This window comes from Scyliorhinus torazame, chromosome 11 (genome assembly GCF_047496885.1).
Source record: "Scyliorhinus torazame isolate Kashiwa2021f chromosome 11, sScyTor2.1, whole genome shotgun sequence".
Taxonomy (NCBI): Eukaryota; Metazoa; Chordata; class Chondrichthyes; order Carcharhiniformes; family Scyliorhinidae; genus Scyliorhinus; species Scyliorhinus torazame.
Window position 1 is genome coordinate 27,275,933 of NC_092717.1, and position 13,835 is coordinate 27,289,767.

The 13,835-nt window shown below is 51.0% G+C and overlaps 1 protein-coding gene across 1 annotated transcript in view; it reads right to left on the reverse strand.

Moving 5' to 3' along the window:
- Positions 1–13,835, reverse strand: part of fer1l6 (fer-1 like family member 6) — a 203,395-nt gene that overhangs the window by 167,882 nt on the left and 21,678 nt on the right. Inside the window, exons 4-5 of the mRNA XM_072467070.1 lie at positions 5,044–5,098; positions 4,805–4,936 (exon numbers count right to left, since the gene is read on the reverse strand). Of these exons, the coding sequence (XP_072323171.1) occupies positions 4,805–4,936; positions 5,044–5,098 (187 nt within the window). The remainder of the gene's footprint in view (positions 1–4,804; positions 4,937–5,043; positions 5,099–13,835) is intronic.

Sequence of the window (13,835 nt, forward strand, 5' to 3'; positions counted from 1 at the left end):
GGCACCACGCCTGGCTCTGATGTTCAGCAGGGAGGGTCAAAGTGCAGAAGAGCAATAGTCATAGGGGACTCTATAGTCAGGGGCACAGATAGGCGCTTCTGTGGACGTGAAAGAGACTCCAGGATGGTATGTTGCCTCCCTGGTGCCAGGTCCAGGATGTCTCAGAACGGGTAGCAGGCATCCTGAAGGGGGAGGGCAAACAGGCAGAGGTCGTTGTACATATTGGTACAACAACTTAGGCAGGAAGGGGCATGAGGTCCTGCAGCAGGAGTTCAGGGAGCTAGGCAGAAAGTTAAAAGACAGGACCTCTAGGGTTGTAATTTCGGGATTACTCCCTGTGCCACGTGCCAGTGAGGGTAGAAATAGGAAGATAGAGCAGCTAAACACGTGGCTAAACAGCTGGTGTAGGAGGAAGGGTTTCCGTTATCTGGACCACTGGGAGCTCTTCTGGAGCAGGTGTGACCTGTATAAGAAGGACGGGTTGCATCTAAACTGGAGAGCCATAAATATCCTGGTCGCGAGGTTTGCTAGTGTCACACGGGAGGGTTTAAACTAGTATGGCAGGGGGTGGGTACCGGAGCAAAGGTCAGAAGGTGAAAACATTGAGGGAGAACTAGGGAATAGGGCCAGTATGACTCTGAGGAAGAGCAGACAGGGAGATGTTGCTGAAAACAGCGGAACTGGTGGCCTGAAGTGCATATGTTTTAATGCAATAAGTATAACGGGTAAGGCAGATGAACTTAGAGCTTGGATTAGTACTTGGAACTATGATGTTGTTGCCATTACAGAGACCTGGTTGAGGGAAGGACAGGATTGGCAGCTAAACGTTCCAGGATTTAGATGTTTCAGGTGGGATAGAGGGGGATGTGAAAGGGGTGGCAGAGTTGCACTACTGGTTAGGGAGAATATCACAGCTGTACTACGGGAGGACACCTCAGAGGGCAGCAAGGCTATATGGGTAGAAATCAGGAATAAGAGGCCTACTACAGGCCTCCCAACAGCCAGCGGGAGATAGAGGAACAGATATGTAGACAGATTTTGGAAAGGAGTAAAAGCAACAGGGTTGTGGTGATGGGAGACTTCAACTTCCCCAATATTGACTGGGACTCACTTAGTGCTCGGGGCTTGGACGGGGCAGAGTTTGTAAGGAGCATCCAGGAGGGCTTCTTAAAACAATATGTGGATAGTCCAACTAGGGAATGGGCTGTACTGGACCTGGTATTGGGGAATGAGTCCAGCCAGGTGGTAGAAGTTTCAGTAGGGGAGCATTTTGAGAACAGTGACCACAATTCAGTAAGTTTTAAAGTGCTGGTGGACAAGTATAAGAGTGGTCCAGGGTAAATGTGCTAAATTGGGGGAAGGCTAATTACAATGATATTAGGCGGAAACTGAAGAACCTAGATTGGGGGCGGATGTTTGAAGGTAAATCAACATCTGACATGCGGGAGGCTTTCAAATGTCAGTTGAAAGGAATTCAGGACCGGCATGTTTCTGTGCGGAAGAAGGATAAATACAGCAAATTTCGGGAACCTTGGATAACGAGAGATATTGTAGGCCTCGTCAAAAAGAAAAAGGAGGCATGTGTCAGGGCTAGAAGGCTAGGAACAGACGAAGCCTGTGTGGAATATAAGGAAAGTAGGAAGGAACTTAAGCAAGGAGTCAGGAGGGCTAAAAGGGGTCACGAAAAGTCATTGGCAAATAGGGTTAAGGAAAATCCCAAGGCTTTTTACACGTACATAAAAAGCAAGAGGGTAGCCAGGGAAAGGGTTGACCCACTGAAGGACAGGCAAGGGAATCTATGTGTGGAGCCAGAGGAAATGGGTGAGGTACTAAATGAATACTTTGCATCAGTATTCACCAAAGAGAAGGAATTGGTGGATGTTGAGTCTGGAGAAGGATGTGTAGATAGCCTGGGTCACATTGAGATCCAAAAAGACGAGGTGTTGGGCGTCTTGAAAAATATTAAGGTAGATAAGTCCCCAGGACCTGATGCGATCTACCCCAGAATTCTGAAGGAGGCTAGAGAGGAAATTGCTGAGGCCTTGACAGAAATCTTTGGATCCTCACTGTCTTCAGGTGATGTCCCGGAGGACTGGAGAATAGCCAATGCTGTTCCTTTGTTTAAGAAGGGTAGCAAGGATAATCCAGGGAACTACAGGCCTTACGTCAGTGTAGGGAAGTTACTGGAGAGAATTCTTCGAGACATGATCTACTCCCATTTGGAAGCAAATGGACGTATTAGCGAGAGGCAGCACGGTTTTGTGAAGGGCAGGTCGTGTCTCACTAACTTGATAGAGTTTTTCGAAGAGGTCACGAAGATGATTGATGCAGGTAGGGCAGTGGATGTTGTCTATGTGGACTTCAGTAAGGCCTTTGACAAGGTCCCTCATGGCAGACTGGTACAAAAGTTGAAGTCACACGGGATCAGGGATGAGCTGGCATGATGGATACAGAACTGGCTAGGTCATAGAAGGCAGAGAGTAGCAATGGACGGGTGCTTTTCTGATTGAAGGGCTGTGACTAATGGTGTTCCACAGGGATCAGTGCTGGGACCTTTGCTGTTCGTAGTATATATAAATGATTTGGAGGAAAATGTAACTGGTCTGATTAGTAAGTTTGCAGACGACACAAAGGTTGGTGGAATTGCGGATAGCGATGAGGACCGTCAGAGGATGCAGCAGGATTTAGATCGTTTGGAAACTTGGGCGGAGAGATGGCAGATGGAGTTTAATCCGGACGAATGTGAGGTCATGCATTTTGGAAGGTCTAATGCAGGTGGGGAATATACAGTGAATGGTAGAACCCTCAAGAGTATTGACAGTCAGAGAGATCTAGGTGTACAGGTCCACAGATCACTGAAAGGTGACCACAGGTGGAGAAGGTAGTCAAGAAGGCATACGGCATGCTTACCTTCATTGGCTGGGGCATTGAGTATAAGAATTGGCAAGTCATGTTGCAGCTGTATAGAACCTTAGTTAGGCCACACTTGGAGTATAGTACTCCATTCTGGTCACCACACTACCAGAAGGATGTGGAGGCTTTAGAGAGGGTGCAGAAGAGATTTACCAGGATGTTGCCTGGTATGAAGGGCATTAGCTCTGAGGAGCGGTTGAATAAACTCGGTTTGTTCTCACTGGAACGATGAAGTTGAGGGGCGACCTGATAGAGGTCTACAAAATTATGAGGGGCATAGACAGAGTGGATAATCAGAGGCTTTTTCCCAGGGTAGAGGGGTCAATTACTAGGGGGTATGGGTTTAAGGTGCGAGGGGCAAGGTTTAGAGGAGATGTACGAGGCAAGTTTTTTACACAGAGGGTAGTGGGTGCCTGGGACTTGCTGCCGGAAGAGGTGGTGGAAGCAGGGACGAGAGTGACATTTAAGGGGCATCTTGACAAATATATGAATATGATGGGAATAAAGGGATATGGACTCAGGAAGTGTGGAAGATTTTAGTTTAGACGGGCAGCATGGTCGGCACGGGCTTGGAGGGCCGAAGGGCCTGTTCCTGTGCTGTACTTTTCTTTGTTCTTTGACTCTCACCAATTTTTACAGGTGCACCATAGAACGCATCCTATCTGGCTGCATCACAGCCTAGTATGGCAACTGCTCGGCCCAAGACCGTAAGAAACTACAGAGAGTCGTGAACACAGCCCAGTCCATCACGCCAACTCACCTCCCATCCATTGACACTATCTACACGTCCCGCTGCCTTGGGAAAGCGGGCAGCATAATCAAAGACCCCTCACACCCAAGTTATTCTCTCATCCAACCTCTTCCATCGGGCAGAAGATACAAAAGTCTGAGAGCACGCACTAACAGATACAAAAACAGCTTCTTCCCCGTTGTTACCAGACTCCTGAATGACCCTCATATGGACTGAACTAATCTCTCCTCACATATTCTCTACTGAGTAGTACTACAGTCCGTAAGATTCACCCGATGTCTATGTATTCACACCGTGGGCGAAATTCTCCCCCAACGGTGAGATGTCCGCCGACTGGCGCCAAAGACGGCGCCAATCAGACGGGCATCGCGCCGGCCCAAAGGTGCGGAATGCTCCGCATCTTTGGCGGCCTAGCCCCAACATTGAGGGGCTAGGCCGACGCCGGAGGGACTTCCGCCCCGCCAGCTGGCGGAAATGGCCTTTGTTGCCCCGCCAGCTGGCGCGGAAATGCGGCGCATGCGCAGGAGCGTCAGCGGCCGCTGTCAGTTTCCCGGCACATGCACGGGAGCATCAGCGGCCGCTGTCAGTTTCCCGCGCATGCGCAGTGGGGAGAGTCTCTTCCGCCTCCGCCATGGTGGAGGCCGTGGCGGAGGCGGAAGGGAAAGAGTGCCCCCACGGCACAGGCCCGCCCGCGGATCGGTGGGCCCCGATCGCGGGCCAGGCCACCGTGGGGGCACCCCCCGGGGTCAGATCGCCCTGCGCCCCCCCCCCCCAGGACCCCGGAGCCCGCCCACGCCGCCTGGTCCCGCCGGTAAATACCAGGTTTGATTTACGCCGGCGGGACAGGCAATTTCTGGGCGGGACTTCGGCCCATCCGGGCCGGAGAATCCAGCAGGGGCCAACCGGCGCGGCCCGATTCCCGCCCCCGCCCAATCTCCGGGAGCGGAGACTTCGGCGGGGGCGGGGGCGGGATTCACGGCGGCCAACGGCCATTCTCCGACCCGGCGGGGGGTCGGAGAATGACGCCCCGTATATCTATTGCATGTCCTATGCTTTACATGTGTGGAACGATCTGCCTAGACTGTACGCAGAACAATATTTTTCACTCAACCATTGACATGAGCGATTCGATATTTTTACCTCACTGTATAATGGCGAATTTGTTGCCTCTTTAACCGTTGTTTGCTTTTTTTCATCTCCGACTTCAATTGCCACCACTGGGTTGATGTTCTCCCCGGCCAGCTGTCGTGCCTCAGTAATGGTGATGGCAATCTGGTGCGCACAGGAAAACAAGAATTCTCTGGTGAATAGTTGTCCAGTTGCATTTGTTAAACAGCCTTGAAATAAGATTACCGGAATCAGTTAATGTGTCCTCTTACCTGGTAGTGTTGAGCCTTGTTTTCAATGGGGTGTATTTTGGACACTGGTTTTGATCTGTGAAGGATATTTTGTTAATGAAGTGGAATTCTATCCAGATTTTTTTTTACAGTTTGGCAAAATAAATAAATTACTCAAATCAATAATTAGTAACAATCTGCTCACGTTGTAAAATAGTTATTGGGAGGGATATCGTTTACTGCTCTTCCTGATTTAAAATCAGGCCGCAGATTGCCCATTGAGGTCTAATATCATGGGCGGCCCCATTTTTAGGGCAGGCACCCAGAAATCAAGCACAGTAACAGGGCAGCACGGTGGCGCAGTGGTTAGCACTGCTGCCTACGGCGCTGAGGACCCGGGTTCTCTGCCCGTGTGGAGTTTGCACGTTCTCTCGTGTCTGCGTGGGTTTCACCCTCACGACCCAAAAAAGATGTGCCGGTTCGGTGGGCGGGCCGCGCTCAATTGCCCCTTAATTGGAAAAAAAATAATTGGGTACTCAAAATTTATATTTAAAAAATAAGTCAAACACAGTCGGTATACGGTGAGGTGAAATTAATAACACTGAGTTGCAAAGATTTGTGGGTGGAGAAATCTGTTTGAGCAGTGCTGCTGACAGAATCTTGCCGATTTCCTCAGAGACAGGCAGCACCTTGGCCACGTCCTGCTCCCGTCCCTCAGTGTTCATCAATTCATAACAAGGGTTCCGTGGTACTGCCTGCCCCCGGGAATCATCATAAATCTCTAGACATGCTGCTGGCTGATTTCTATGCCTTGGACCTCTGCAGGGAGCAGGAAATAGTGGCGGCGAGGAACCCGAAACTAATTGATGCACAATCAATTGCACAGAGACAAGAGTTGAATACAACTGAGGCTTTATTACTCTCAGATGTGTGGCCTCCTACAGCAGCTGGCGAAATGGCTGCTGTATAGGGAGCACACATATTTATACTCCGCCTACTGGGCGGAGCCAGCAGGCAGGGACTACCCCCGTACCTGTAGTACAGGGACCTTACCACACATCTCCTAATATATACAACAGTGGAATTACCACGTTCACCCCTGTTAAAATTGAGTCCGGCAGGGGTGGTGGAGAACTATGTACAGAGCAAGTTTAATATACAGAAGCGGAAAAAAATATTTCTTTCTGAAGTCCAGTACACGGTGGTTTGATAGTCCCGAACCAATTATAGATTTAGCCGGTCCGGGGCCTTGATGTGGCGTTGGGAGCGGCACAGTGGTGGCGGCGATTCCGGTGTTGGTCTGGTTCTCGGTCACTCCGGGAGCATGCCAAAATCCTCTTCATCCTCGGGCGTGGGCAGGGGGAGGACGGATGGTCCCGGGGGGGGGTTGCTGCTGGGTGTGCCGGGGGAGGGGAGGGTGGCACCAGGCCGGAGGGGTGTGCGTGTGTGTGGAACCTGCTGGTGCCAGGTCCCTGAGGGAGACAGAATCCTGGCAGCCGTCGGGGTACGGTACGTAGGCATACTGGGAGTTAGCGTGGAGTAACTGCACCCTTTCAACCAGCACGTCCACCTCGTGGAGTCGGACGTGCCTACGGAGGAGTACGGGTCTTGGAGCTGCGAGCCAAGTCGGGAGCGACACCCCGGATGTGGACTTCCTGGGGAAGGCAAAGAGACGTTCATGGGGTGTGTCGTTAGTGGCGGTGCATAGTAGCGACCAAATGGAGTGCAGTGCATCGGGGAGGACCTCCTTCCAGCGGGGGCCGGGAGATTTCTGGGCCGTAGGGCCGATTGGACGGCCCTCCAGACCATCCCGTTCTCCCTCTCCACCTGCCCGTTTCCCCGGGGGTTGTAGCTGGTCGTCCTGCTGGAGGCGATAACCCTGTTGAGCAGGAACTGATGCAGCTCATCGCTCATGAATGAGGATCCCCTATCACTGTGGATGTAGGCGGGGAAGCCGAACAGCACAAAGATTGTGTTGAGGGCTAATATATACAACAGTGGTGATTACCACACTAATACAAACAATTAAAGGCTGGAGTCAGAATGGGCCCCTTTCAAACTCAGAAAAGACTCCGCTTTGCAGGCTGCAGGGATAGAGAGCTCAGACATACTGACAGGATAAAATGAAGAGAAAGGAAATCCGGCATGCGGGGGGGAAAAAGCAAAACTAAAATCGAGGATGACTTGAAAACACTCGAGGTGGAATTTTCCTGTATGATTCCAGTTGTACTGCACTCCAAGGCAAGCGCGCACATCCGCGAGCATCCTGCATGCGCACAGAAACAAGATGGGCTGGATTCTCTGATTCTGAGACTAAGTGTTGACGCTGGCCTGGGAATGGTGGCGTTTTACGACCGAAAAACCGGCACAAAACGGCCAACGATCTTCCGTCTGGTGGGGAGCTAGCAGGCACGCAGCGTAGAGCACCCAGCTCTAGCTGACGATATGACCGGAGAATTGGCTGGTCCGTGGCCGCGCGTGCACACGGCGGCTGCCTGCAGTGACCCCGCTGTGCAACATGCCACCGGCCGCGCACCGTGCAAGGAACCAGCCTGCCAAATAGTACCCCCCTTTGGCCAGGCTCGCCACCACCGGACCACCCCCCACCAGTGCCTCCAGCCCCTGCCAAAGTCCCCCCTGCCCGTGGTTCGGCTCTCCCCCGACTGTGGCGGCGCTGGACTGAGTCCGCAGCCGCCACGCCGAGTTCCCGACGGAAAGTAGCATGAGAGACCCACGCCGTCGGGAACTCGGCCCATCAGGGGCGGAGCATCGGGGGAGGGCCTCAGGTAACGTCCTGAGTCCGTCCATCCATCAGGCGGCGTACTCCTAGAGTATGCTGTTTTGGAGGAGGTGGTGCATCGCAAAAGCAGCGCCGCCCCCGAATCAACATGATCCAAGTCAACATGACCCGAAGCGACAGGACCCAATCTTTTTTTTTAAATTTAGAGTACCCAATTCATGCTAGTTCCAATTAAGGGCCAATTTAGTGTGGCCAATCCACCTATGCTGCACATCTTTGGGTTGTGGGGGCAAACCCCACGCAAACACGGGGAGAATGTGCAAACCCCACACGGACAGTGGCCCAGAGCCGGTATCGAACCTGGGACCTCGGCGCCGTGAGACTGCTGTGTCACCCACTGCGACACCATGCTGTCCCTGACAGGACTCAACCTGACATGAGCTCAGCCAACATGACCCCAGGCAACATGACCCAAGCCAACAGCATCTAAACTTAGCACGGGAAGTCTCTGACACCAGCCGACATGAACCTTGCTGACAGGGCCCAGCGTCAACACTTAGTCTCAGAATCAGAGAATCCAGTCCATGGTGTTTCTGTGTGCATGCAGGATGCTCGCGGATATGCGTGCTTGCCTTGGGAAGTCTAGTTGATTATTTGCAATGTTTACCTTGCAAACCCTCTCTCACAAGCTGAATCGCGGATGGTGCCATGGGTGGAACCTTACAGCTCCAGTATTTATTAAGCAGCGGTAAATCTTACTTTTCCAATGATTTTATGTAGAGTATAGCTAACGTAGGCTGCTGCATTGTGATATAAATACACCTAGGCCTACATGCAGTATCTGAACATTGAAATGATCTGAAATCCGAAACGCAATTGAACATGAGGGTGTTGGATAAAACACACGAGGCCTATGACGTCTTTCATGGCCTTAGGCCACCACATTGTGCTTCGCAGTTAATGGCTTACTTTTGTTCTGTAGCAGGGTCAGTTGTAGGATAAATATTGAGGATGCCATTAAGCATTTCCCTGCCCTAATCCAAATAGTGGGATTGAATTGTCGACAGTCATCTGAAAGGACAGAAGGGACTGCAGTTTACAATCCATCCAGCAGCTCTGAAAATAGAATCTTCCTTCTGCCTGGCCCTGGGTAGCTCACCTAGATTGTGTGCTATCTGAACCCACAACCTCATCACTCGGAACTCTGCGTGTTACCTCCAAGTAAAGTGGGTACAGATGCTGAGAAATTATGCACAAGATTTTTTCTCTCTTCACTTACATATTTTGTGAATTTAAATGGACTGAAAATCCTAGTTTGGACACCCACAATTTCCTGACCTCCTGTCCAAGCCAACACTGCCCCTTTCCAGGAATACGAAGGCCCATCAAACACGATTCGCCGACCCCCGCCGGGTCGGAGAATCCCCGGGGGGGGCGGCGTGAATCCCGCCCGGTCACTCCGATGCCGGCTGCCGTATTCTCCGGTGCCGGTTTTCGGGTGGGGGCGGGGATCACGCCGCGCCGGTCAGGGACCGTTAGCAGCCCCCCCCCCCCCCCCCAGCAATTTTCTAGGCCCTAGTGGGCCGAGCGGCAGTCGGTTCCTGGCCAGTCCCGCCGGCGTGAAATGGACATGGTCCCACATGGCGGGACCTGGCTTGTAGACCGGCCACTGAAGCCCTCGGGGGGGGGGCACGGGGGATCTGGTCCCGGGGGAGGCCCCCACGGTGGTCTGGCCCGCGATCGGGGCCCACCGATCTGTGGGCGGGCCTGTGCCGTGGGGGCACTCCATCCTTCCGCGCCGGCCTCTGTAGGGTTCTGCCATGGCCGGTGCGGAGAATAACCCCCCTGCGCAAAGCGCTGGAACATGCCGGCCGGTCTGCGCATGCGCGGGAACCATGCTGGCAGTTCTGCGCTTGCGCCAACTCGCACCGGCCCTTTGGCGGCGGTTGGCGCGGCACCAACCCCTCCGCCGCCGGCCTAGCCCCCGGAAATTAGGATAATTCCGCAACATCCGGTTGGCCCAGCGCCGGAGTGGTTCGCGCCGTTCGCCGGCGTCAGGCCATTTCGGCAATTGTGGGAGAATCCCGCCAATTGGTATGTGAGGTACCCCACTGAAATCATTCACTCACAAAATTAGCCAACCTATCGAATCCTCAATCCTGGTGCAAAGTCTAAATTAATGGAGAAATGTTTAAAGTGTAAAAAACCGACATATATCATTTTCGCAATCAAGGATTTGCTTCAACAATTGTAAAGAATAAACTAATCAGCTGTTAATTCCAGCAAAGACTTGCTTTTTTTTCTGTACAAGCATTTTGCACGTCTATGAATAATGGAACAAAACATGTTCTACATCCTCCTACTTCAAATTTTACTTGAATGGTTCATTTGTATCACAATGGCACTTTGCAAATTGTTTCACTTTTCAGCATTTCTTTATTTAACAGTTTGCCTTGAATGAATAAGCATATCATTAACCAAGCAATGAACTATTATCCACCTTTTACGGGTTATTTACTAATCTAAATATACAGCTTGTTTGAAAATTGCTCCCACATTGCCCCAAACCTCGGGCAGGATTCTCCGATTTGGAGTCTATGCCCTGAAACCGGCGTGGGAACGGTGGCGTTATACGATTGAAATATCGGCGCAAACCGTCCACCGATCCTCCGTTTGGTGAGGGGCTAGCAGGAAGTCAGCGTAGAGCACCCGGCGCCAGCTGCTGATACAGCCGGAGAATTGCCCGGTCCGTGCCCGCGCATGCGCACGGTGGCGGCCTGCAGTGGCCGCGCAACTTGGTGCCAGCCACGCGCAGACCCAACCTGCCAAATAGTGCCCCCCCTTTGGCCAGGCTCGCCACCCCCGGACCACACCCCCCCCCAACAGTGCCCCCAGACCCTGCCAAAGTCCCCCCTGCCCACGGATCGGCCCTCCCCCGACCGTGGACTGAGTCCGCAGCCGCAACGCCGAGTTCCCGAAAACAAATAGCATGAGAGACCCAAGCCATCGGGAACTCGGCCCCGTCAGAGCATCGGGGAGAGGGCCTCAGGTCACGTCCAGCCCAGCAAGACAAATCCAAATATCAACTCGACTGTCTACTCTTGATGATGCAAAGTGATGGAAAGTGTCATTAACAGTGCTATCAAGCACCACTTACTCAGCAATAACCTGCTCACCAGTGCTCAATGTCGGCTCCACCTGGGCCACTCAGCTCCTGACCTCATCACAGCTTTAGACCAAACATGGACAAATGAGTTGAACTGCAGGGCTGACTTTGCCATCAAGGCAACATTTGACTGAGTGTGGCATCAAGAAACCCGAGAGTGGAGTGGGTGGGAATTGGGGAAAGGTTCTTCACCGATTGCAGCCAAACCTAGCACAATGCAAGAAGGTTGTGGTTGCTGGAGGCCAATCATCTTAGCCCCAGGACATCACTTCAGGAGTTCCTTAGGGCAGTGTCCTAGGTCCAACCATCTTCAGCTGCTTCATCAGTGACCTTCTCTCCAAGATAACTTCATCTTCCATCAGGCAGAAGATACAGAAGTCTGAAGACCCGCACATCAGACATAGGAACAGCTTCTTCTCCACAGCTGCCAGACTCCTCAACAACTCTCCCTTGGACTGATCTGTTCCCTGTAAGAACACTATTCACGATGCCCTATGCTGCTCTTGTTTGGCTCTTGTTTCGCACTGTAACCAATTACTATTTGTTGATGTATCACTGCCAATGTACTCTGTCGATTATTCTTTTGTCTACTATGTACATACTGTGCCCGTTCCCTTTGCCGCAGAAAAATACTTTTCACTGTACTACGGTACATGTGACAATAAATATCAGTCAACCAATCAATCAATAAAGTGGCGATGCTTACTGATGATTGTGGTGTTCAGTACCTGTAAGCATGTAAGCTGTCTCACATGCAGCAACAACTGCAAAACAACATTCAGGCTTGTGTTGATGATAGGTGGCAAGTAACATACGTGCCTGGCAAGAGCCATCGCCAACAAGTATCACAAGGTTATGTTCCTTTAATTTTGAAAATATATGATTTAAAAATTTCAACTGACTGGAAATTTTGCTATTTGAAATCAGACAGAATAAAAACTCAAAAATGCAAAGCCATCTCCCAAGGTGAAGGTTTCAAAACAAACAAGTTACCCTCAGGGGAGTGCACATAGACATTTCCTATAATTCAGAGACCCATCAAAACTCGTCACTGCCTGAGGAAGAGGCATCAAAATGCAAAATGTTGATTGATATTGAAACAATGGCTGCCACAACAGGCCCATCCAAAGCCCCCTTGGAAATACACAATGGGTGAAGTATGACCGGCCAGGAGGCAGCCACTGGAGAGAAAGATTGCACAAAAGGTTTCAGCAGAAAAAACAGGCTGAAAGCTACTCGTCCTCTCTTGGAACAAGTGTATTGTCTGGTTTGGAAGCCAATTTAACTAGAAATCTACCTGCAAACCAAGATCTCATCATAATTGCAACATCTCCTACATCTGACTACATTGACAAAATCAGCTGATCCAAAACAGTCGCAACGTTTAACAATCTACATCTGAAGGATAATCAAAGGATATTGAACCATATATTCTTTTAACCTATTTTTCATTGGACTCTAACTTCTCTTATTTCCGATACCTATATGCGTGACATCTCATTTTTATTATTATTTATCCTTTGGTTTACTCTTTTCTTCACGCAACAAAGCCTTGTTTAATTGGCTCCTTATTGCTCACCGCTGAAACAGTTAAATACATTCTTATTTGGAAAAGGCATATCCTCGTGAAAAAGAAATCTTTGATGTGACCAATCGAGGAGGCAGAATAGAGGGGAGCCATTCACTCCTTCTCACTGCGCCATGACATTTAACAGCATTATCATTTTTGCATCGTCCACCATTGATATCCTGTTGGTCACCATTAACAGGAAATTACCTGGGCCAGCTATATAAATACTGTGGCTACAACAGGAGGTCAGAGGCTAGATATTCTGCAGCACGTAACTCATCTCCTGACTCTCCAAAACTTGTCAAGCATCTACAAGCCGCAAGTCAGGAGTGGGATGGAATACTCTCCGCTTTCCTGGGAGAGTATGGCTCCATGTTACTCAAGAAGCTCAACATCAACCCGAATAAAGCAGTCCACTCAATCGGCACTCCATCCACCACCTTTAACACTCACTCTCTCCACCACTGATGCACAGTGACAACAGTGTGTGCCATCTACAAGATGTACTGCAGCAATTTGCCAGGATTTCACTTCCCAAATCCACAACCTGTGCCACTACAAGTAGTCGAACAAACCCCGCACCATCCTGACATGGGAATATATTGCCTTTCCTTTATTGTTGCTGTGCCAAAATCCCAGGGCCCCTTCCCGATCAGCATTGTGGGTGTACCTTTACCAGAGGGACTGCAGTAGCCCACCACCAACTTCTTAAGGGCAATTAGGGGTGGACAATAAGTGCTGATCTTCCTGATGCCATCCACATGGCACTATGAGGTAATTTTTACAAAAACACAGGAGTATTGTCAAACGCAATTTGATTCCGAGCCACAATAGGAAATATTGAGCGTGATTCTCTGGCCTTGTTACGCTCTTGTTCAAGCAGAATGAGGCCAGTAAATAGTGGGAGAAACCATAAACGAGAACCAAGTGTCAAACAGTTTGCGATACAACCGGCCCGCTCCAGTAGGCAAAATCGGGATCTCGCCGTGGCATGGCGAGAAACCAATTATCACCACTCAAGCCCTATTTCCATACAATTAATAGAAGCCACCCCATATCCAACTGCCTCCCGTCATTCGTCAGCCTCCCCAGCAAGTGGTCACACAAGCGCTGATTCCTACTCCTTTTTAAAAATGTGAACCTGGCAGAAGGGCTTCTGTGGGGAGCTGAGGAGGTGAGCAGCCATCTTTGCTGACAGGCAAGGAGCCCAGGGTCACTGGTTTTGCCATCCCAGGGCTCTGTGTGGGGCGGGGGACCCTCGGCTAGGGGCGGGTTGGAGACAGCCGCGGCTTGGGTCGGCTGCCATTGGAGGGTGGGGGGGGGGGGGAGGGGGCAACCGGGGGGGCAACCGGTCGCAG